Source organism: Bombyx mandarina, chromosome 07 (assembly GCF_030267445.1).
Source record: "Bombyx mandarina strain Sakado chromosome 07, ASM3026744v2".
NCBI classification, from domain to species: Eukaryota; Metazoa; Arthropoda; class Insecta; order Lepidoptera; family Bombycidae; genus Bombyx; species Bombyx mandarina.
The window spans coordinates 12,949,105-12,974,311 of NC_143214.1; the positions used below are offsets into that span (position 1 = coordinate 12,949,105).

General features: G+C 37.8%; 3 protein-coding genes across 12 annotated transcripts in view; 2 read left to right on the forward strand and 1 right to left on the reverse strand.

Moving 5' to 3' along the window:
• Window positions 1–10,340, forward strand: part of Sap47 (Synapse-associated protein 47kD) — a 69,677-nt gene extending 59,337 nt beyond the window's left edge. For 4 of the 8 annotated variants that reach the window (XM_089728856.1, XM_089728855.1, XM_089728857.1 and 1 more), the window contains 5 exons: window positions 20–160; window positions 785–924; window positions 1,665–1,777; window positions 2,233–2,346; window positions 7,446–10,340. In XM_089728856.1, coding sequence (XP_089584982.1) covers window positions 20–160; window positions 785–924; window positions 1,665–1,777; window positions 2,233–2,346; window positions 7,446–7,573 — 636 coding nt within the window. In that variant the 3' untranslated portion in view covers window positions 7,574–10,340. Of the gene's footprint in view, window positions 1–19; window positions 161–784; window positions 925–1,664; window positions 1,778–2,232; window positions 2,347–3,516; window positions 6,286–7,445 lie in introns of those variants that run through there. The other 4 variants (XM_089728861.1, XM_089728860.1, XM_089728859.1 and 1 more) reach the window with 3 other exon arrangements.
• Window positions 1–25,207, reverse strand: part of LOC149502742 (organic cation transporter protein) — a 111,167-nt gene that overhangs the window by 77,409 nt on the left and 8,551 nt on the right. Inside the window, exon 6 of one of the 2 annotated variants that reach the window (XR_016323352.1) lies at window positions 23,846–24,390. Coding sequence is in view for 1 of the 2 variants with exons in the window: in XM_089728881.1 (XP_089585007.1) it covers window positions 23,956–24,390 (435 nt within the window). In the remaining variant the exon portion in view is untranslated. Of the gene's footprint in view, window positions 1–23,338; window positions 24,391–25,207 lie in introns of those variants that run through there. The other variant, XM_089728881.1, reaches the window with a different exon arrangement.
• Window positions 13,465–23,519, forward strand: LOC149502746 (lipase member I). 2 transcript variants are annotated; one of them, XM_089728882.1, is made up of 9 exons: window positions 13,477–13,654; window positions 14,746–14,829; window positions 16,109–16,160; window positions 16,664–16,768; window positions 17,233–17,374; window positions 18,057–18,205; window positions 19,085–19,299; window positions 20,228–20,381; window positions 22,946–23,519. In XM_089728882.1, exons 1-9 carry the CDS (start codon window positions 13,585–13,587, stop codon window positions 23,016–23,018), a joined length of 1,044 nt encoding a protein of 347 aa, XP_089585008.1. In that variant the 5' UTR covers window positions 13,477–13,584; the 3' UTR covers window positions 23,019–23,519. The 2 variants fall into 2 exon arrangements, with proteins under 2 accessions (XP_089585009.1, XP_089585008.1); XM_089728883.1 differs by lacking the exon at window positions 20,228–20,381 and having other exon boundaries at window positions 13,465–13,654.

Below are 25,207 nucleotides of genomic sequence, written 5' to 3' on the forward strand. Positions count from 1 at the left end.
GTTTTCAAATTATCAACAGAGCATCTTGGGTGAATTCAATCGCGAGCAGGACGCCTTCATCAAAGGACAAGAGAAAGCCGGTGCTGGGTCGGCTATTGCTCCTTGGATCGGCGCTCCTAACGAAGCCGCTCTGAAGGAAGAATGCCTCTCCCTTTCTACTGTGAGTACACAACTTAGTGAACTATAATACAGTTGAGTAGAAGAATCGGCTTAAGTGGCCTTTTCCATTATTGGGTAGTTTCGCACACAATCGTGGGATCGGCTGTGATAAGAACGATAAATCGAACTCCCAAGGTCTTGGACATTATTATAGCCCAAGATTTTAGTCGGTATTGGTTACAATTGTACTTTACCTGGAATAATGACCCCTTTCCACCTAAAGGAGAAAAACTAATCACAAACGAAACGTTCCGAAAAAATTACTTATAAAAATACGCTAGAAAAATTAACACGACGGACACCATGTGTCTACGGCATAATAGATGTATTTTTAAGCTATGTTCCATTAAATTGTGATATATTTTTATTCCTTCCTGCCGCGAAACAGTAACGATTTCTTATTTATAGTTTTAGAAAACATAATCACTTATTTCGCTATTTCCACAGGCGTAAAATAGTTTCATTGTCTATAGGACGTAAATTTTCGTGTAGTCTGTAAAATTATTAGTAAACAGTATAATTTCATCCCCACGAGACAATGACAAAAGCAATCTTTATGTCTACTGAATGGATACTACAGCTGAAGGAGCACCGAAAGGATATTTACTCTTCGATTCTTTTCCAGGATCGAAGGAACTTTGTCCGCGCTCCGCCGGCGGGCGTGGAGTTCGACTTCGATTACGACAAGATGTACCCGGTGGCGGTCGCAATTATGACCGAGGACCCAAACCTTGAGAAGATGCGCTTTGATCTTGTGCCAAAAGTGTAAGTAATTCATCATCATTCATCATTATCCTGCCCTTCTCCCAGTTACCTGGGGTCGGCGCAACGTGTCTTTTCCTTCCATACTCTTTTATCATATACCATTTCTTCGCTCACTCCCCTCTTACCTATATCGTCTTTCACGCAATCCATCCATTTCTTCTCAAGTCTACCTCTTCCTCTATATCCTTCCACATTCATAGTTAACATTTTCTTACCAACCTCATTTTCATTTCGTCTCATCACATGTCCATACCATCCCAAACGCGCCATCCATCCCAAAGTGTAAGTAATTCTGTGAGCGATAGTATTGAGCTCCCTTGTACTTGCCATTCAAGAAAATTGTCATTGAAAATACAGGATATTTCTATAACGGAAATGCAATATTATTATGATCTAAACATAATTTTGTGGTACGGTGATTTAACACTAAACATACCGTAATGGGTTTTGACCCATTTTGAACTTTTGCAATGAAAATGCACGTATCATTTTATTGCTTTTGCACATTTGACTTCATGAATTTTTCTTACAAATGAATCTACAGTTATTATATTATCCTTTTTTTGTTTTGTTTTGTATGTTATGAGTAGCACTTGTCGTATACGGTTATCTCCCCGCTATGGTAGAAATATGTATCAGTAAGTGTTGGTGTGATTAGTGTTAATTTCATCAGAAACGGGAAGCTATGAAACGTTATATTTGTCATAAGCAAAACTGATTCTTATTTACATCGTCTCCAGTATCACTGAAGAGAATTTTTGGAGGAACTACTTCTACCGCCTGTCGCTGATCTGCCAGGCCAACGAGGCCGACGCCCTCGCGGCGCGCCACTCCTCCGCCGACGACTCCCAGGGTATGTTCCTCACCGTCTTTGGCTCAACCAAGGCCTCTTGTCTTGTAGGATTTTATCAAATAGCCTCTCACGACTCTCAGCTACAAAACTTCCCTCGATCAGTATTGGTTCTGGTTGTATTAGTGTTATAGGTGCAGTTAGTTCTCCACAATTACATCATTATATCATAACTAATCTGATTATTGATTCTTCTTAATAATGTCTCTAAAAGATCTGCTAATTTAGTACATAAATATAGATTTATAATCAATTGATTAAATAACTATTTGACGTAACACTAAATTGCATGACTTTTAAAAATTACAATTTAGTAATTATGGCAGTTGGGCATTAACGCAGTTTCCCGTTAACTCGTGATACATAATCATCATCATGATCATCGTCATAATCATCAGAACTCATTGTTTTGTTTATGATTTTATTTTTGTTTTTCTCTTTATTTTTTTCCCCAAAAGACTCGGATAAATCCGCGAGTGAGAGTCTAGTAGCTATCGAGAGCGAAAACCAGTCTATAGACGAAGTCAAGAAACGTATAAAATCGTTGAAAATCGACAGAGAAAACGATGATGGTAAGAATCGATTATAATATCGTTTTATTTTAACTAGCTTTACTTCATTTGGTAAGGTATAAGGGTGCGAACGCGTGGATAGTGTTTTAATATTCCGAACTAAGAATGTAGTTTCTATTTTTATAAATAAGAATTTTCCATGTTCTCTAGATCCGTTTTGTTCTCGTTATTTCCGTAAATTGTATTGAATCTTACCAAAGAAGTAAGCTTTTTCACCAATTTTCATCACTTATTGCATGTTTTTTTTTCTTTTTGTTCTACATCTTTTCGATTCTGCCTTGAAGTGACATAGATAAACAACTGCAGCCAGGCAATGACAACTTATGTCTAGATCGAACGAGTCTAATTCAATATAGTCCTTTCTTTATTTTATATTTAATTCACATTTGTTTTTTCATTCACCTTTTGACACCACGTTACATATGTACAATTTTTTAAATCAAATGAACCAACTTTGAGGGATTTAGCGTTTGCATGTTCTATCTATGTTATGTGCATTAAAATTAACTAATTCCTACTTGAGATATTAACAAAAGAATCCCCTTTCGTAATATTGCAGAGCTATTTAAACACAATTCTGCCATTTACACATTTAACTTTTGTCTAAGTAAACTTGTCCGGGCACATATCGATCCCAACTTATTCACTGTCGTTTCGAAGTTGAAACTAAAATGTGTTAGAGTCTATTATAGTGGTATACAAGCCTAGAATTATACAGCACATATCCCAGCTTCATGATTATTTTGTGGTTGTAAGACCTTTGAATGGTCTGTTAATAAAATCACAAGTGTGGCTACCGGAATGAAATAAACGGTCAAATGACCGAAATTCTGTTGCGCAGTCCCATTTCGATATATTACGTGTTTATTACCGATTTAAATTAATCAATATTGAAATTTAGAGACTGAGTAACTCTTCATCTTACGGCTAGAATATAGCTATAGTATAATTAATTGCTAAAGTTATCTATTAAAAAAAATATTTTCAATGATTCTATCTTATACTAATTAAAAGTCTCATTGTATATCTTCGCTTACCGAAATCTAATAAACTCGTGAACAATGAGAACCTTTCTTCTACCCTAAAGTCGCTCACAGTGATATTAGCGATTTTATAGTTTGTTGTGTAATTATAGCTAAACTGCAAATTTTTGTTTCCAACGGAATGCAGCTTAAACACCACGGACTACGGGATAATCTTGATTCATCGTAACAATAACACCACTCGTGTGTACCATGCATAATTCACATATTCTAGCTTTGTACTATAATAATAATATGATATACGATTGAAATGTTGCAGCTATTTGAAACTTGAAACATTATAAAGTTGATATTGTTGCATTGCATTAATATGCTAACCTTGATAAAAGAATGCCATCACTGACTTTCATAGTATTAGCGGAAACGCACATATACCTGTAGATGTTGATGTAATGATTTATAATCAAAAATCTATTATACTCTAATTTAGATTGAAAACCCGAAATTTAAAATCTCTCTTGTATAATAAAATAATGAATAAAATCAGAATAATTTTGTGTGTATCTTGACGACATTGTAGTATGTGATTATTATCAAGTGGCAGCATGTGAATCTGTGGCTATTACAACCAAACTCAGGTTTCCGTTTAAAGGGCTGAGTGGTCGTTAACAAATTCGAAGCGGTCACTTTTTATTTAAATTTGACAGTATTAACATTTATGATATAAATTTGTAACGAATACTGCTTAATTTTTCACTCGAATTCATGCAAACATGTTTATATACTGCAATGTCGTGGCATTATTGTATCGAGTGCACTATTAAAATTTTCACTTTAGCTAACAATATGCTATGGTCTGTTCTAAATCGTGTTTATTTTATAGTACTCGTAATATGTTTATTATCGTATCGTTGTCATATCTTCATTCTTGTTGTTATATCGTGTGATGTTATAAATGTTATTGAAAATATAGTTTTTCAAAATCCAAAATAAAATGGATTTCCTATTACTGTATATATATTTGTGTATCGAAATGTTTGTCTTCTTTAAAAATATGTGTTTCAACAGAACTACATTAGACACGTCTCACACGTTTAACATTTGAGGCATATTCACACACGTAGACCAGTTTTTCACTGTTGATGAAAAAGATAGCTCTTAACAATGAGTTACTACAGAAAAAGGATGAGTTCCGTCGCGTCTATTTGGCGAACGTAATCCAAGCGTGTCTAATGCAGCTCTAGTCTGATTGTATACTTAACCAACCCTTTTTCTCGACAAAAATATATTATCTACTGAATGTTATATATGTTTAAGTATCGTGAATAAGATATAGATGTAATAGAAATAATGTTCATTGATGGTTTACGCTCAGTAGGTTTTAAATGTAAGTACTGCGTTATCTAGTTTTGACATTGCTACATTGATTTTATGTTACGCTTCATGCTTAACTTCCTATTTTTGAATGAACGCTTTTTTCTCAAAGTTGGTTTTTGATTTTACGAATATTGATTAATTAATTTACATTTTTCGAGTCATGATCTACGTTGCATATCGTAGCAATGTTGAAACTTCAAAGTATGTTTTATTGTGTTGTCAGATCTTTGAAATCGAAATTCGCACTACGATGAGGTTGAAATACAGACTTTTTTGTTCTGTGAAGCAATCCACGGTACAGCAAATGTAATTTAGACGGTCAATTATGAATTTTTATATTACTTGGTCTTCGATCTAAATAATTTTGTATACTGACAACACAACGATCATTCAATGTTTTTGTGTTTGTCTGTTTGGGGAGCTAATAGCATTGCAGGGCTATTTTGGTGATGGAAGATATTAAATAGGATTTTAATCCCAAACTAAATAAGACGAAGATGATCAGAATATTTGGGATATAGGCCTGCAATTATTGTATTGGCATTCATTTTGATATCTTTGAAATATTTCATAGTAAATTACTCTGTAACCTGAAAGTGGAGGAACACTGAATAAAAAAGGTAAAAATATAAAAATGTAACCTAGCAAAACGCATTGGCGTCAGTAGATCTTTAAAGAGTCATATTACCTAAGAAAGTTATTCTCGAGATGAAACATTTTTTAGGGATTCAAATAAAGAAATATGTACTCATAATATAGTTGATGTTTAATGAATGAGTGATAATAAAGTATTGGCCTAGAATGTTGCTCGGTATGTCTTCGATGACGATTTTGAGTATTAAAAGAATATGAAATGTCGATTCTTTTTTGCAGAGAGGTTTGTTTTTAAATTTATTTCTTCTAATCAAAGTAGTATTAGGGATACAACTGGAATCGTTGTCTCGTATTGTGAGGAATTTTAGTGGGATGTTAAATAACATGGATTTTCAAGACATTAGATCCAGGGAATTATGAACAGGTTGTTTAATATTTTGTCAAATCTAAAGCGACTCGTTTCTAATTGTGTGTTCAAATCAAACTGTTACATACATTGAGTAATTAATTCAGTCGCGTTTTTGTAATTTCACAAGTTTGAAATAAAAATGAATGGCAACTTGTAGGCCAGGGGGCTCGTTTCATCTCATTTACCTAAATCTCTTTAAAATAACTGGCCTTGGAACCAATCGAGTTATTAGTTTACGAACCTAATTATGCTCATGCAAACTTACGGTTGGCAGCCTGTTACCATTTAAGAGAGATTTGCGTTAAATCTGTTTGTTTCGGCCAATGCGAGCTGGTATTTACATTTCAATTAAGATCCAGTTAAACGCTGATAGAAATCTATAAGGATTCCAGTTGGAACCATAAATTGGTTAGAAAATAAATGTTCTAGTATGATATAGAAGAACAGTATTAGAAATGTTTTCACGTGAAATACTAAATGTTTAGATGGCTCGACTTCGACTTACAGTCGAAAGAGATATTGGCATATTATAGTTAGTTATTATGAATTGAAAATAATTATATTATTCTAAAATAATATTGGTCTTCTTATTTACGCTTTTCGATTATTCTTTTGCAATAGAATGTAACATGTTTTCTTTCAAAAAACTATTTTTCTTTATGTAGAATAATTTTTCTAAGAGATGTCCCTTCGAGAAGATTTTTAAGAGTGAGAAGGATTTAAAGAAAATAGGTAAATTTCTGGTGGATCCAAATTATACTCGAGATTAAATGTTTTAGTTTGGTGCTAAAATGTTAATACTAGTGCAATGCAGTCGTGCTCTGCTGTGACTATTGTCAATTGTATGAGAAGCATAGAATTTGTATGAGAAGCATTTGTTGAAAGTACTCGTGCGCCACATATGTTGCATTAATGGGAATATGACAGAAGCCTTGCGTGAAGTGTCAAAATCTACTGTACCGAATTTCGTCACAGTCGGATAAAGGCTTAAGGAACGAGTAGAGGACAAACATCCAAAGAAATATAATTCCCATTTTTTATGAGTTAAGATTTAAACTTTCCACCCCTAATAACCTACTTAGGGGTAAAATTTTGAGAAACTTATTTTAACGTGAAGCACATATATGAAATTTGGTGACTCTTACTTTGAATATGTTTGGCTTTTATAGAAATGTTCCGCCCTTACTCCCACTTCCCTTAGGAGTGAAATTTTCAAAAGCTTATAAAGTGAAAACATCAAATCTCATAATTTGAGGGTCATAAAACAGTCAGTCAGGACGAGTAACTATATTCCTATGGACGAAGAGATTCCAAATGACAGAAAAGATCGACCAATCATATGACATAAGAATAAAGTGAGAACTCTCGCATTTCGATTTCGATCGATTTTTTATTATTTTAAGTTAAAATTAGATCATAGTTAACACAATATACAAATTCAAACAACATCTCAAGCGTTTGTGACCACGACAACACTGTATTTGAAACTTTAAAAATAATAAAATAAAAATAATAACACAAGATAACATCGTAAAATTAGTTTAGTTCCTACTATTCGATCACGAAGAGACAGCTAGAACATTATAATATCTGAAATACACCACATTCATTTAATATAACAATATTCTAAGCCCTTAGAATCTAAGGTATGGTTTGACTTTTTTGTATAGGTTATAAACTAAAAGAAATCATCAAAAATTGTGCACATCTAAAATAATAAAATCTATAAATTACAGAACAATGGGAGAAAGAATTAGAAGCCGAATTGAAAGAGTACGAAGTGGTCGAAGAGAAGACTGGAGAGGATAAACAGTGGGAGAAGGAGTGCGAAGATCTACTTGGTGATGGCGTGGATCTCAAGTAGGACGCACAGGATCTATTCGTTAAATTCCGATTCCATTTTAATTTCATTAATCACCTATGTTCTGCATTGTAAATCTTGTATTCCATTTATCTAAAGCCAAATGTACAGCATCATTGAGATCAACCAATCTCCAAACATGGCCTCTAATTCCAGATGAACCGTAAACAATGAGATTAAAAAGATGCCACACTTGATCGTTTTGTTTCCAGCAATTTTCCAACCCATATTCACAATATTGACGAATATTTCGCTATAGTTATTGTTCTAAATAATTGTCGTCTCTAGACCACCACTTTTGCGCATTATCAACATAAGCGTCTTTTTTGCTTTTTCTTATTTCAGTTTTAAGATCTCAAACAGTCAAGCCACTGACCCCACAGATCGATTAGTTATTGAGTAAGTTACATTGCGTTCAGTTTGGGTCATTATTGCAACCTGCAATGGCTGCGTTCTTACAGTGCTTTCCCAAAGATAATATCTATCACGTACTAAGAAACTTTGTAACGAACTTACATCCATGTTGTTTCTGTGTCCTGTGACATGTCCTTCTTCTAACGAGGTTTGAGATGAGTCTTCGGCATAGGCGGTGGCTTGGCTGTGTTCGGAGCATAATATCCATCCACAAACTACCAGCTAGACTGGTTTCTGTCTGCCTATGATGCCCACAAAAAACTTATCGCAATAATTTCAAGTTACCTTATTAATTCCTAATACTATTATTGGCTATGTACGTAAAAATGAATATTGGAAATTTTATTAATCCATATTTAACTGCATCTTATATGATATTATGTATTTATGTATTATTTTGTAAATATAGTGAATATTTAGCGCAATACATGCACAAAATGATCCAATATTATCAGTGTGCGAAAAAAAACAGTATATTTTTCAATACATTCTTAACTCAATTGTATATCTAAAGACTAAGGCATCTAGTTTAGAGAATAAATGTTAAATTATTTGTTAGTTGTGTGCTTATACCGTACAAGGGCCTTGAACCTATAAATTGGTTCTTCATTATGGTTAAGTGAGGGAAATGTCTATAGTAATTCATTTATTGTGTAGCTTAATATAATGAAATACTGAATGTAAAAACAAATGCTTATCTGTTTGTTTGTTGCTGATTTATGAGTTCGAAGATAGTTTGTCCGATTGAATTTAGATATTGATCAGTTGTTGGCACATCTGATGAAGGATATGTTGATAGTACCATCAACGTGATTGATTTGATACGCGAGTAGTTTTTACAGTCAGCGTTAGTGTTAGTAACAGTGTTAGTAACAGCGCGGCGAGGTCTGGTTTTATTATTGTTGAGAGAAAAAGGTTTTCAGTGTCTGCCAATCTGATTTTTATGCCTCGACTGGTGAGCATACGACTCACGTAACGAAAACTTTTTTTTATTGCCCTTGTAGGCAGACGCGCCTATGGCCCACCTGATGGTGAGTGGTTACGTCGCCCATGGACTTAAGCAATGCCGGAGGTAGAGCCAAGCCGCTGCCTACAAATCACTGTGATCACTGTTGAAAGCCACCTTGAATGCTTTGCTTGATAAAATGTATATCAACACTTCGGACATAATTCAGCAGAGAGTGAATTCAAATTATACACATAATAATCGGTCACTGTCCTTTAGGCTGTGAACATTGTTTCTTTTTTGTAATGAGTGTCTGTTAGCGACATTACAATGGATGAATGTAAAAATAAGTGATATTTTTTTAAATTATGCTTCAACATTTAGCACTTAACGGTAGTTTTCCAATGACAGCACAAGAGCGCATTATGCGGCATAATGCTCAACGTTGAATGTTCCAACTACAGCAACTCGAAGCACAATCGAGCACTCTCAAAAGTACTGCTCTCGCGTGATACTCGCAATCGATACCGACTCAGTGACAGAAAATTGACAAGTGTTTTTTCTTTAAGCTGGCATTGATCGAAATTTTGTTTATACTAGAGGTCCCACAGTAGTCGAAATTCGACTATAAATAATTGGAATTGTAAGTTTGTACACTATTATGATTTTATTTTCAAATACTATTATAGTTCTATAATCACAAATTTCGCCAAGACTACACTATAAAAATATTAACATAGACAAACAATATTTAATCTATTCTCAATTTGACAACAGACGTCAAGAACAAAAGTTTGACAATAAATAGTATGCATGCGTGTGTGCGTCAAATACGTGGTATGCAGTATGTGTAATGTTTTCTTTATAGATTTAATGTATCTTTTACGCATTATTTAAAAAAAATATTGGCATTGTGCAATTCTTCTCTATATTCTCTATAAGTGTGGAAAATTTCATACTCCTCCGTGCGCGCGATTTTCGTAAAAAGGGATACAAAGTTTTTGCTTCACGTATTAATATATAGATTATCGTTAGTAATATTATTTAATGTTGAAAAAAATTGTAAGGCTTTCGTTTCGTCGTAGTTTCTTAGAAATAATCAATGTCAATTAAAACTGTGCTAACTTAGCGCACTCTGCTGATGCATTTGAAAACTAATTCACGTTTCAATGAAGCTTCAGCATAATTCGGCATTGTGCGTCACTGAGTCGCATTATGCTCTGTAATTGGAAAACTACCAACGAGTATATAGGTTTTATTTTATCTTCGCTGAGGAACGTGTTTGGCCCGTATTATGCGATTTAGTTAAATGGTTAGTTAGAATATTTAGTTTAGCATTGTATGCAAATTTTATATTTTAAAAATAATGTGTGTATGTGAACATTCCTATTCAATAAATGTTTGTTCGTATGCTAGTGTGTTTTTTCGGCCTTCACGGTCGGGCGCTTTCCTTGACTCTTCTAGATCACTGCACCTCTCCGTTGAGTGTTATTTGAACTGGTGGTAGGACCTCTTGTGAGTCCGCGCGGGTAGGTACCACCGCCCCGCCTATTTCTCCAGTGAAGCAGTAATGCGTTTCGGTTTGAAGGCTGGGGCAGCCGTTGTAACTATACCGAGGCCTTAGAACTTATATCTCAAGGTGTGTGGCGCATTTACGTTGTATATGTCTATGGGCTCCAGTAACCACTTAACACCAGGTGGGCTGTGAGCTCGTCCACACATCTAAGCAATAAATAAAAAACTCCCGTTCCCTAAGGAGGTTCGTCTAGTCACACTGCTACAGAACCCAAGAAGTATTAACGTTCTGGACTATAAATGTCTTTTCGCATTCATTTACTTCTCCGAAAGGTTTACTCAAGACGCGAGTCGTCTAGGTCGTCAGTGTTACATATGTACCTGGTGCATCCATAAGTTCTGTAACAAATTTTGGTAGGCAGCGGCTTGGCTCTGCCCCTGGCATTGCTGAAGTCCATAGGTCAAGGTAACCACTCACCATCAGTTTGGCCGTGGGCTCGTCTGCCTACAAGGACAGTAAAAAAAAATGCATTTTTTTAATGAAGTAGTAGTGTAATGTTAAAATTTCTACCTACATATTTATTAGTCTCAGCAAAAAAATATCTATTCCGTCGGCTTTATACCCACTTTGTGAAAGGCGATCACTGCAATCCTATTTTCTTTGAACACCCCATTCCATGTTGTAATTTGATAATGACCACGAAAAAATATGTGAAATGGCGCAAAATCGAAAGAAGTTTTTTAAAATAATATACGTGTTCCAAATTCAAAATAATTAAAAAGTTGAAAAAAAAAAGTTTTTATGTAACCGTATTTATGGCCAGACTAGTTAGTGTTATCCGAAACGTGACTCGGTCAAACCTTGGCTCACAGTTCTTGTATCAAGGTCTAGTTAATCTTAATTAGTTTTTTACTTGCTTCTTGCAATAATTATATCGTTCATTCGGATGCTTTGTTTATACGAAATGTATGTCTTTAGTTTTGTGGTGTTGTATCTTTTTTTTTCTTATTTTGTTTAAATGGTTATTGGATCTGATGGGACGTGAAAACGTGAATGCCACCTTGAGACGTTATGTCGAAGCCGCAATTGTATCTGTATATTGAATTTCTATCCCATTATTTTAAACCAAAACTTGTCACTGATTAAATAGGCAGAATGGTGGTACCTACCAGTGAGGGCTTATATAACGTCCTGCCATCATATTTCTTACGAATGAACGATAATTATGTTCGTCAAATATTAATTTCAAAACAAACTATTGAACAAGGTTTTCTTGTCTGTACTTGAACTATTTGAAGTTGAATACGTGCGAACAGACAATATTTTGATCAAACAAGATCTTTGTTATTCAAACATTACTTAACGAGCTAAGTTCAAATATTGAAATAAGGGTCGGCCTACACGACCCGGGTGCTCACAGGAGGGACAAGTAATCAGTGGAACTTAAGGCGCTTGAGGAATTTGTACGGTAATTACGGAGGGTAGAGGTAAGGAGAACCGTCTCATATGGGAGAAGCTTAAAAAAGTGTCCGTCCCACTTTCAGCACTAAATAACAGTTCAAAAATCCTCCAGAATGGCGCTAGCATAGACACAGGGTATGATATGACTTGAACAGTTGTTAACTGATTGAAGTATGCTGAGTTTGGAAATTTAATATATTTCATGATTAAAGTAGTAGGTAGTTAGTGACAGTGTAATTAATATACAAGACCTCACATGTTTACGCAGTCCAAACTAATTTCGTCAATATAACCTAAAATTATTGCTGTGGTAAAACGTGGAGACATCGATTGCATTTTCTTATCAGCTTTAAATAAAATACTTTTTGTGATTTTGTAGTGCTTACTGTTATAAAAATTCTTTCGTCCTTTTTTATTTCCCCCGGGCGTCTTATCTTTTAGGCCACGACGACTTAAATAGGCCTAAGTAATAATTTAGTTGTATTATATTTTACACAGTTACCAGTGATTTTATAATTAAAATTTCAACACGTGAGAATAAATTTAGTTTTATTTTCAAAATTACTGACCTTGTATTTTTTTCCGGAATTAAATTAAAATGCTCATTACAAAGTTACGAACAGGATTGATTTGCTCGCGTGTACGAGAAGAGATCATTATCAATATGGAGATGTAGAGAACTGTTTATATATTATCTCAAATAATAACCTATTTTAAGTTGAAGCCGTATTTATATGTACGTAGTTCTATATAGGACTGTCGGGCAGTCGGAGGTCCGATCTGTGAGGAGCTCGGGATTCATTCAAGAAACACAGTGAAAAATAGAAGTGCTATCGCGGTGTAGGCCTAGATATATTTTCTTGTACATTGACATCTCATGACATTTTGAAGCAGTCGCGGCTTAAAAGATAAGACGTCCGCGGTGCGTTCGTATCTAGCGATGCACCGGTGTTCGAATCTCGCAGGCGGGTACCAATTTTTCTAATGAAATACGTACTTTACAAATATTCACGATTGACTTCCATAAAATTATAATTTGCGTAATTACTGGTAGTGGAACGTCTTGTGAGCCCGCACGGGTAGGTACCACCACCCTGCCTATTTCTGCCGTGAAGCAGTAATGCGTTTCGGTTTGAAGGGCGGGACATCGGTTTTATTGTCAAAACTGAGAACTTAGAACTCATATCAAGGTGGGTGCCGGCACCTATGCTGTAGATGTCTATGGGCACTGGTGACCACTTAACACCAGATGGGCCGTGAGCTCGTCCACCCATCTGAGCAATAAATAAAAAATCATGTTATCGGCAGAGCAGTACTGCGTTGTAATTGGGTGAAACGGCAGTTGTATCATCAAAACTGACCCCGTGTCTTTTGATGGGCTTTGACGATCGCCTTGGGGTGCGATCGACTGCCCAATAATACAATAAAACGATCTTACTGTGAAACATTTTGAACGAGTCATTCATATACAATTCACAAGTATGCTTAGTAGTTGTATTAGTTGAATAGAGGTTTATATTATGTATGTGCATAGTTATGGTGCGCTATGTTGATTTGATGGTGTTTATTGTAAGTGATCTCGCGTGATCATATGCAGACGAAGCCTTCAGTTGGCCATCAGATTTTAAAGTGAGCTTACTCACGGCGTAGGATTACAAGAAAATATATTTTGAATAAATGAAATGGTTTCACGAAACAACTTGTGACATGAAGTTATTTGGTTACTGCGTGCTGTTGTTACTGGCAGGTAAGGTTTTGCTTAGATGGGTGGACGATCTCACAGCCCACCTGGTGTTAAATGGTTACTGGAGCCCATAGACATTTACAACGTAAAAGCGCCAACCACCTTGAGATATAAGTTCTAAGGTTTCAATATAGTTACAACGGCTGCCCCGCCCTTCAAATCGAAACGCATGACTGCTTCACGGCAGAAATAGGCGGGGTGGTGGTACCTACCCGTGTGGACTCACAAGAGGTCCTACCACCAGTAAAGGTTCTTCGTGATTGATTTAGGGAGTGGTGGATAGAAAAATGCTGTCGGGAAATTGCACATCTATACATACGTTGTAGTTACTCTTCTGCAAATTCATATATATTAGTTTTTTTTTTTAATATGTCATGGGCGACGTCATAAATGGGAAAGTTGTTTTTTTTTTTAAAACAACTGATTCAAGCATTTGTATTGATTCTGCGTTAATCGGATACGATTTACAGTTTAAGTGGTCGATAAACCTCTTAATTACGGACACACAATTTAAGGGAATAACCGAAATTTTATACATACAGGGATAGTTGAGATGTTTCATTCAAATAATTGTAAATAGACATGCTTTAACAAAAACTGACTTCAAATAGACAAAAAATGACATTCCAAAATAAATTAATATACACTAAAAACAATCATCATCGAAATCGGTTGGCGTGATATTGAGGTATTGAGTTATTCATCTATTTGTCGCGCATGTACCTACTGAATGCAAATTTAAGACATATATGGTTTTCTCATGGATGCCATTATCAGAACTGGACTAAATTGAAAAGGGACCACACGGGAAGCGTCATCTTTCTAATAAAAAAAGAATCATCAAAATCGATTCACACACTCAAAAGTTATGAGGTAGCAAAAAAAAGACATACAGTCGAATTGAGAACCTCCTCCTTTTTTGAAGTCGTTTAAAAAAATTACTCTCGTAACTGGCTTCGAGTCTCATATAACACGGTTTTGTACAACACGGGGCGTTGTAGGGACGTATCAACCGCGTTATAGGAGGATTACCTGTATATAGCATATAGTACGTAGTAAATAGTAGTTATAAATAGTATTATTTTTTATATTAGCGCTTCTCTGTGAGGGTCAGCGACCACCAGCACTACCTTTCAACATAAACAGCTTCTCTCAGGCGCTCAGAAGTAAAACTAATGGTGAGAAGTATGCTATTTTAATTATTTTTTTCGATTATTGATGCACAAAACAAATTACAACCATAGAAGTTTAAATATTTAATATAACAGTCTGGATTGAAATTCAAAACAGGTGCGTGCAAAAAATTATAACAACTGAACAGATTCCTAAATACCTTGTGTGTATATATAATTGAAATTACTAAACTTGAGACCTTAGAACTTATATCTCAAGGTGGGTGGCACATTTACGTTGTAGATGTCTATGGGCTCCGGTAACCATTTAATACCAGGTGGGCGGAGAGCTCGTCCACCCATCTAAGCAACAACAAAAAAACTTAACCATTAGCAGTGTAATTTGATAAGTAATACTATGCGGAATATGACAATAGCTTACGGAGTATATTGCTATTGACTGTGCCAGGTGTGAAATTCTCGAATTATAATAGGCGTACCTACGTGCACGTACGTCAGCCGTTATGAGAGCCTTAAACCTTGAGATCATAGGTGGAAGTCTCAGTTCCATTAGCACAATACGTGAGTCCGCGCGGGTAGGTACCACCAACCTGCCTATTTCTGCCGTGAAGCAGTAATGCGTTTCGGTTTGAAGGGTGGGGCGGCCGTTGTAACTATACTGGAACCTTAGAACTTATATCTCAAGGTGGGTTGCGTTGTAGATGTCTATGGGCTCCGGTAACCACTTAACACTAGGTGGGCTACGAGCTCGTCCACCCATCTAAGCAATAAAAAAAACGTATGACCCGACCTTCAAACAAGAAAGATGGTGGATTACTAGACGCGATGCCACGTTGCGCGAATATAATAAATTAAATGGAAAAATTAGGTAGTAACCTCAAACTGCTTACTTACAATAATATCTTCATCGCATACCTGTATCCTTCAATCTTGTATATCAATACCTTCATTTATGAAAAATGACTGGACCGACCATTATAAGCAAGTCTCACTGTTCCGAGATAAAACAGCCCGAAACAAAGATCAGTGTGCTTAGTGCGAGTTTTTTAACGTTCTCGATAGCGTAAAAGTTAACTCATGTTTGTATGGAATGGGATCGTTTGCGTACGTTTGCCGCTAGGGGCGCTGTTCCAACTGCATACAAAATTCGGTTAACTTTTACGCTATCGAAAACGTTAAGAAACTCGCACTAAGCACACAGATGCTTTGTTCTTTTAAGTCAGTAGCGGTATGAGTCGTTGAACTGTTTGTTAGGTTTTGTTTTTTCAGTCGAAGTGACAGTGAACTTAAATTCTTTTTAATATGATATCCACGTGTGTTTCAGTTCCGGGGGGAAGGTCGTTCACACCCAACGACATTATACTCCGGTACTATGGGTAAGGAATGTTCTGGGCTTTTCCAAATTGTAGTTCATCCTTGTTGCCTATATACGCTCACGGGGTTCGAAGAGGCAGGTAATACGCAGAGGCCGAAGTCCCAAATTGTATGCAACCTGCAGCTCGCGACTGTTTTGCTTAATTACAGGCTGGGTTTTAGAACCAATGCATGCGGGCCTACAAAGACTGTACTGAAACAAGAATTAAAGGTAGAAGTATATGGTCATCATCATACTACTACTAAATACTGGTGGTAGGACCTTTTGTGAGTTTACGGGTGGTAGGACCTCTTGAGGCAGCCGTTGTAACTATAGTTGAGACCTTAGAACTTATATCTCAAGGTGGGTGGCGCATTTACGTCGTAGATGTCTATGTGCTCCAGTAACCACTTAACACCAGGTGGGCTGTGAGCTCGTCCACACATCTAAGCAATAAAAAAAGGCGAGCGCTAATTCATCTGTTAGCACTAAGCTGTTTTGATGTTGTATGTTTGTTTCTTTCAGTAAGAATTCGACTGTGCCGACATCATATCGTTTTAGTGAGGTGAACAGACTTTTAGCTGATCCAACGTTTGATCCTAAGCGACCTACGGTACTATTTGCTCACGGGTAAGATTAATTTCAATTTAAGCTTTCTTAGTATTTTCGTGGGTTTTCGCGAGTGATAGACATAATTAAGAAAATAAAATCGGTTCTTCTAAAAATCTTCAAAAAATCTTTTTTTTATTGCTTAGGTAGTTGGACGACCTCACGGCCTACCTGGTGTTAAGTGGTCACCAGATCCCATAGACATCTACAACGTACATGCGCCACCCACCTTGAGATATAAGTTCTAAGTTCTCAGTATAGTTACAACGGCTGCCCCACCCTTCAAACCGAAACGCATTATTGCTTCACGGCAGAAATTGGCAGGGCGGTGGTACCTACCCGCGCGGACTCACAAGAGGTCCTACCACCAGTAGACTGCCTATCATCATAACTTAAATTACAAAGATGAAATCCGATGGGAGACTATACATATCGCACGTGAGCATATCAGTGTGCGTGCTCATATAGACCTAAATAAATTCCAGGTATGTGGAGTTAGCGACCGATGAATCGGTACTAAGGATAGTTCGTGCCTACGTCCAGAGGGGCGGTTACAACATTCTAGTATTAGATTGGTCGAACATGGCCTTTGGAAACTACCTGCTTGTTTCGTTGGACGTACCTGTTGTGAGTAAGAGCGTGATGATGTATCGTTCCGGTTATCTCTCGAACTCGAACGAGAGGAAACCTTAAACCGGTTTTTTACTTCCTTAAGATATCACCATCAACTTGTGGATCCTCTGACTATGAAGTCATATTGAAAAATTTATATAGCTTTTCAACAAACGAAAACTTAGAATCTTGATATAGCTCTCCAATTTTAATACGAAAATCCCAATACGATCTTCATCTCTTTTTTCCTATTCGCTGGTAGCGTAAGGGGCTATTCACGTTGTGACTGGTAGATCATGCTACTGAGAAGCTCATCGGGTTCAGCCTGAGAGAATATGTTAACACTGACCTTGGCAAGAGCAGGGCTTGGCAGAATCTACCCGGATCTGAATCGGGACTTACTGAGAATATCTGGCTATGGGTTAGTTAGGTTAGTCGCACGTGGAGCTCTTCATCGTAATCGGCGAGTTTGACGAGGACGGTGAGGGGTGACGACCCTAAAAGCACTCAGAATGTATCCGGGGACAAGACAAGTTTTGAACTACGAGGACCTTGCCTTGCCCCGTATTCTGGGTCGGGTATGTAATTAGCGGCTGCCACGATGAGAGAGTAAATCTTAAGATAAGAGAGTTAACCGATCTTCATCATCAGAAGTCACAGAGTACGGAGCTAAAAATGAATTAGGTCTATGTTTCAGACGGGCAAGAAAGCAGGCAAGGCCCTTCTAAAGCTGTTAAAGGGGGGGTTGTCTTTGAAAGGGTTGCATTTAGTGGGACATTCACTCGGCGCGCATCTCTTGAGTTTTGCAGCAAAAGCTTTAGCAGCAAAAGGATTTACAGTACCCAGGTGTGTGATACTTTTCTCTTTACAAAATTAATCATCAACATTTTTATTATTAGAGGAAGGGGGAGTATTAGGGGAAACATGACCCGGGAACACCGTGTATATTTGCTTTAATGAATACGTCCGTGTGTTCACTAGTTTGTGATTCTATGTACAAACAGATCTACAAATCGACTGGTAGTTTAAAGACTAGTGAGACAAGCGACTCTTTATCATAGAAATGTTTATCATTTACTGATGGTATGACCTCGCGTCAGTCCGCACGGGTAGGTACCACCGCCTGGCCTGTTTCTGCCGTGAAGCAGTAATGCGTTTCGGTTTGAAGGGCGGGGCAGCCGTTGTAACTATACTGAGAGCTTAGAACTTATATCTCAAGGTTACGTTGTAGATGTCTATGGGCCTAGGTAACAACTTAAGCCTAGGCTGTGGGCTCGTCCACCCAACTACGCAAAAAAATATTAATGTACGGTTAGTACATACCTAACTCAATACGTTGATGCACCGTGCGTCGTCATTGTGGTGTCAAATTATTATATTCTTGTATAGCAGTGCACTTAGCAACACGTAGGTACTCGTTAACACGCTACCATTTGTACTTAACTAACATAGTGAAGGTGCTCAAACAACATACTCTTTTGGAACTCTACAAACTTCCCCTTGGACTCCAACAAATAAAGCAATTTCATTATTTTAGTTTTTTTTTTTTTGCTTATATGGTTGGACGAGCTCACACCCCACCTGGTGTTAAGTGGCTACTGGGGCCCATAGACATCTACAATGTAAATGCGCCACCCATCTTGAGATATAAGTTCTAAAGTCTCAATTAGAAATCTAACACGTTGTATATCGTATCTACATATTTATCTGTTCTCTTGTTCGCAGATTAACTGGTCTGGATCCCGCGTACCCAGGGTTCTACCCTCCGCTGCTGGCGGCGCACATGTCCAGCGAGGACGCTGACTTCGTGGACGTAATCCACACGGACGGGGGAGGTTTCGGTGCCCCCTCCAGCACCGGTCATGCCGACTTCTGGCCCAACGGAGGCCAGGCCAAGCAACCCGGCTGCCTGTCATTCACTGTGCCTTTATCCAATGAAGGTAAGACCGTGACCTATGACCCGTGACCGTATTCAATGAAGGTGGACCAAATAACGAATGATAGTAGTTAGATGCGATGCTGTTTTTTTATTGCTTAGATGGGTGGACGAGCTCACAATCCACCTGGTGTTAAGTGGTCACTGGAGCCCATAGACATCTACAACGTAAATGCGCCACCCACCATGAGATATAAGTTCTAGGGTCTCACAAGAGGTCCTACCACCAGTAAATGTCTTACTCATCTCCACTCAAGTTTTCCTATAGTTTCTATGATGTCTATATTTACCTATATAAATAAAAATACCATTACCATACGACAGGTGGCGAGCGCGTAGTTTCAAGGAAATTTATTTTTTACGTAATTAGTGACTGCCACAGCGGAGCGTGACCGGGCTTCATGAGTTTAAAGGCTTTTAATACATTTTTTCATACATGTAGTTTTTATTATAAGCCGCGCCAATAAAGAAACGAATCGAATATTACTACCTGCACTGACAGATGGTAGGGTCAACAAATAAAAAGAAACAAAGAAAAAGTTGTTTATTTAAAAAAAATATAAATTCACAAATGATAATTTCTTTTCTTTAATTTCTCGAGATTATTTTCCTCTTTAAAGTATTTAATAACGTTATACACGATTTCGCGTGCATCACTGTAAAGGACTTTTCCTTGTGAGAGGCCATATTATTTACCTGTCAGAACTGATATTTTTTTTGCATGCAGTACGCGCTGTGTGCGACTAAAGATAGCGATAGTTTAGAGTGAGAGCGCATGATCGCCGCCGCCATTTTAGATTCGTTTCTATATTGGCGCGGCTTATATTAATTAAAATTACCAATTAATTTCTATCTTGAATTACGAATCAAATACCCAACTTCCTCAAGTTGAAGGTTAATAAACTAACAACCATGGCTATCCCTGGTTCCAGATTTCTGCAGCCACTGGCGGTCGTGGGCCTTCTGGGCGGAGTCAGTCGAAGGGAGTCAGTTCATGAGTCGAAAGTGTCTAGATTATGACGCTTTTCTGCGCGGCCGGTGTCACAACGCACCCTCGGTCAGCATGGGGCTGGGAGCCACGTCCGAGTTAGTTTTGTTGGATGTTATTCCTTTTTTTTATTTTTTTTTATTGCCTAGCTGGGTGGACGAGCTCACAGCCCACCTGGTGTTAAGTGGTTACTGGAGCCCATAGACATCTACAACGTAAATGCGCCACCCATCTTGAGATATAAGTTCTAAGATCTCAGTATAGTTACAACGGCTGCCCCACTCTTCAAACCGAAACGCATTACTGCTTCACGGCAGAAATAGGCGGGGCGGTGGTACCTACCCGTGCGGACTTACAAGAGGTCCCATCACTAGTGATTACGCAAATTATAATTTTGCGGGTTTCATTTTTATTACACGATGTTATTCCTTCATCGTGGGAGTCAATCGTGAACATTTGTTGAGTACGTAATTCATAAGAAAAATTTGTACCTGCCTGGGATTCGAACACCGGTGCATCGCTCAACACAAATGCACCGGACGTCTTATCCTTTAGGCCAGGACGACTTCAAGAACGTACAGAACAACAAACACGGTGCCTCTAGCTTTATCCATAAGCCCATCCCGTTGTGGATAAGGCTGAACAGACGATTTTCACGCTGGTCACTTGATGCCGACCAGAGCACATATTATGCCACTTCAATACTGTTACGCGCTGTGGTTCGGGATAAATAAAAATTCTACTGAAGTACAAATTAAAATTCTATTCAACACTTAGAACACTCACAGAACACTTTACACTTCGTAATTCACTTATTCCGCTTCGCTTCAGGTGATAGGTTTGCTGTTTCGCTCCGAGTAGATCCGATAACTAACTGCCTTCGTGTTATCTCTGCAACGCTTTTATAATCAATACGACATCCCTAAACTTATCGAGAACATTCCTGATAAGTCGAGTATTTTCGATATACGTTTCCGCCATTTGACTACAGATGGCATTGTACTTCTCGAGCGTTCTCGATTTTACTATTTCTTTTGACATTCGTTGCTTCTAAACGACGATAGAGGGCGTTGCTTTTACTGGCGTAACAATACTGTGGTAGATTGGAGGTCTATTACGACGCAACATTCCTTGATATAGGTCTCAGTGGTGTGGTGTCAGTCGGGTACAAGTGGGGTGCGTTGCACTCTGCGCCTGCCCGACCCCGCGACCCTCGGAGTGCCGTTGCATTGCTCCGGTAACCATTTAACACCAGGCGGGCCGTGAGCTCATCCACCCACCTAAGCAATAAAATAAAGCATAACAGAATCGCATAGCGTGATCTTCAACAGCGCGCTTCGCGATGCCACGAAATCAATTTAAAATTTGGAATTTATGTCGTATACCTACTAGATAAGAATCAGTTTGAAATGTGAAATTAAATGTAATTCGATCCCGTTGCCATAAAGGCTATTGTTACCCTGTACCACATATAGTATCGACACAGTCCTACAACTGTGATGCTATAAGATGTTCACTCTAAGGCTTAATTTAACCACTTTAGTTATGACTAGCTGTACCCGTCCGCTTCGCTGGGCATTTAAAATTAACATTATTATTTCTCACCCCCACAAAGATTCTCATCATTAACGCCCCCGCAACTGGTGTAGGCTGTCCAACACTCATATAAATATTAGCCTATCCATTAATTACATGTATTTTCTAAATGGATACCAAGTTTCAAGTGGATCGGATGCAGGGTTTAATAGTTATAACGGAACATCCGTAGAAACCACTGTAGATTTTTATATATTAGTATAGATAAAACGGATTTCTAGATTTGTATTTAAAATCGTGAATGGTGCCGCCCAAAGCCGACTGGCTCTTCTAACTGGAACATATTTTCGATAAATATATTTATGTATATGAATGATTTATTTTATTTTATTTCAGACAACAACAAGTCCTAAAGTGTACATAGTATCATTGAAACATGCTTAATATTAACAAAATAACAAAAATTAACAAATTATTAAAAATAATTATCAGTTGAATACATTTCAAATATTCCATTTAACTGATACTTTCGAAGTCGTCATGGCCTAAAGGATAAGACGTCCGGTGCATTCGTATGAAGCGATGCACCGGTGTTCGAATCCCGCAGGCGGGTACCAATTTTTCTAATGAAATACGTACTCAACAAATGTTCACGATTGACTTCCACGGTGAAGGAATAACATCGTGTAATAAAAATCAAACCCGCAAAATTATAATTTGCGTAATTACTGGTGGTAGGACCTCTTGTGAGTCCGCGCGGATAGGTACCACCGCCCTGCTTATTTCTGCCGTGAAGCAGTAATGCGTTTCGGTTTGAAGGGTGGGGTAGCCGTTGTAACTATACTGAGATTTTAGAACTTGTATCTCAAGGTGGGTGGCGCGTCTACGTTGTAGATGTCTATGGGCTCCAGTAACCACTTAACATCAGGTGGGCTGTGAGCTCGTCCACCCATCTACGCAATAAAAAAAAAATAAAAAAAAAACTTACTTCGAAGCATCCATTGTTTCGTCCGCAAGTGAACCACGGTACAATGGTTCATGTACCGACAGTCATAACGATCTGTTAATGCCTTGCCTATATGGTTATAGATGAATAAGGCTATTTATTTTAATGTTTTCATTTCAGTTTACGAGGGAATTTTTATCTTCGGACGGCCACCAGAACTCCGTACTCTCTGGGCGTCAAAGGAGCAGAATAATTATGGTGAATTATTTTAAATTTAGTAATAAAGGGACGGATACATCACACTTATTAACAGTGTCATTCAAACTGTTCCGCTGTATAAGGTTTAGGAACGCGTAAGCACTGTTAATGACACGGGCAACATATCCACTTTAATATATAGTTTAGAACAATACTGGTAATAAAAAACATGAAAAAGTACAAATAAAACTTTACAAATATTTATTAAAAACTAACTTATCACAGAACACATTGTGGTTGAAAATAATATTATAAAATTGTGCAGTCCGTACTCTAATATTTAATATTACTATTTTAAATGTAAGTATTATTATTATTATTTTTATATTATTATTATTTTTATTCATTTATTAGATATTATGAAAATTATTATCACATACATGATTTTCTTAGGGACAACATTGAAAATAAATGGATTTTTAATTATTAGTTGAATTATGAATGAATGAATAGTATTATGTAAATATGATTAAGAAATTAAATTATTAAAAACAAATTTGTTTGTTTTATTATTTCAATAATTATTTTATTACGGTCCACCATTGCGTACTCGGTCGGATTCCATTGTTATTTCACTCTTTTTTTCCTACCTAAGCTGATAGCCTTGAGAGGCTATTTCAGCATAACCTTAACTAGTAGGTGAGCTCACGGCGCTCAAACCTGACGACGTTGCTAACACGAACCCTAGCAAGAGCCGTGCTTCGCAGAATCTACCACCGGATCGGAAATGCGACCCACTGAGAAGATCCGGCGAGAAACTCAGTGGGCTGTGTTTGTGGGTTAATTTACTCGTCGTTAGAACGATGACCGGAGCTTGAGTACCTAAAAGCACTGTTAGTGGATCGGGAGGATCCGTAATGACGTGTTTTGGGCGTTATTTCACGCGTTAACACGGACATGCGTAGTCCCTGCATCATCCGCGACTCCTCACATCATCTTCCATTGTTTACTTCCCCTAAACTATTCAGTAATGTCTTCCCCTTCGTCTCCGGCAGCAACAGACAAACCAACGCCGAACAAAGGGGTGCCACGCCAAAGACGAGGGTCGGCAGCCACGGCGCAGTCACTGATAGATTCGATATGAACGGCGCCAACATCGACCCTATCCTCATGGAGGTGGAGCACGCTCCCAAGGCCATGTTCCTAACAACCGTAGGATATAATTCTGAAGTGTAAATATAGATTGTGGCCGCGATAATGGCAGTGCAGCTGACTCCCAACGTTCCCAGGGTCAAGGTCAGCCAGAAAATATCAGGGACACATCCTAGGGTGATGATGCAGAGACCTCCCAAGGCCGAGAACATAGTGGTTGTGACTTTACGTCCAAGTTTTCTGATCAACCAAATTGAAATTAAGTTGGACGGTATCTGAAAATAACAGATTACATTAGATATAATGGAGGGTTTTTGTTTTTATACTTTTATTGCTTAGATGGGTGGACGAGCTCACAGCCCACCTGGTGCTATGTAGTTACTGAAGCCCATAGACATCTACAACGTAAATGCCCACCCACCTTGAGATGTAAGTTCTAAGGTCTCAGTATAGTTACAGCGGATATAGGCAGGGTGGTGGTACCTACCAGCGCGGACTCACAAGAGGTCCTACCACTAGTAAATAAAGGACCATAATGAAGGTAGATTGTAGGATCTATTCGTAACAAATTACTCACAGTCTGAAGTCTACTGCTAATGCATAACAGCCTTTGTAGAGTTCCTACTACTACTACCTACGCCGAAAGTTCGGTTTTCGTCCCGCTGTACAGGGAAGAAAGTGTAACTTTTTCTCCCTGTGTACAGGTGCGCATGAGCGTTAGTGTCTACGTCTGCACTCATGCACCTAAAATTCTCCGCCATTATTGTGCTCGGGTAATTTGCAATATTGTGTTTAGTGTAAAAGTGAAATAAACAAAAGGCAATAAAATTTAATAGTGAAGTATTAAACAAAGATGAGTTCATCAGACAGTTCTTATTCAATTAGTAGTAGTTTATTTAAAAATTAAAAAACAGTTAAATTGATTTTTTTTCAGTATGAGGGGGCTCCGCCCCCCTACCCCCGGCCAGGGCTTCCCCCCTGGACCCCGGCTCGGTACTCCACGAACTTTCGGCCTGGTAGGAGAAAAAATAGTATGTGCACCGCGGGAGAAAAGTTGGCCATTTCCTCCAGCGTGTGTGCGTGAAACGTCCA

Coding starts and splice junctions, on each gene's coding strand:
- LOC149502746 (XM_089728882.1), top strand. CDS start 13,585: ATGAAATGGTTTCACGAAACAACTTGTGACATGAAGTTATTTGGTTAC. Junction 14,830..16,108: donor GCTCAGAAGTAAAACTAATG/GTGAGAAGTATG, acceptor CGTGTGTTTCAG/TTCCGGGGGGAAGGTCGTTC. Junction 16,161..16,663: donor ATTATACTCCGGTACTATGG/GTAAGGAATGTT, acceptor TGTTTCTTTCAG/TAAGAATTCGACTGTGCCGA.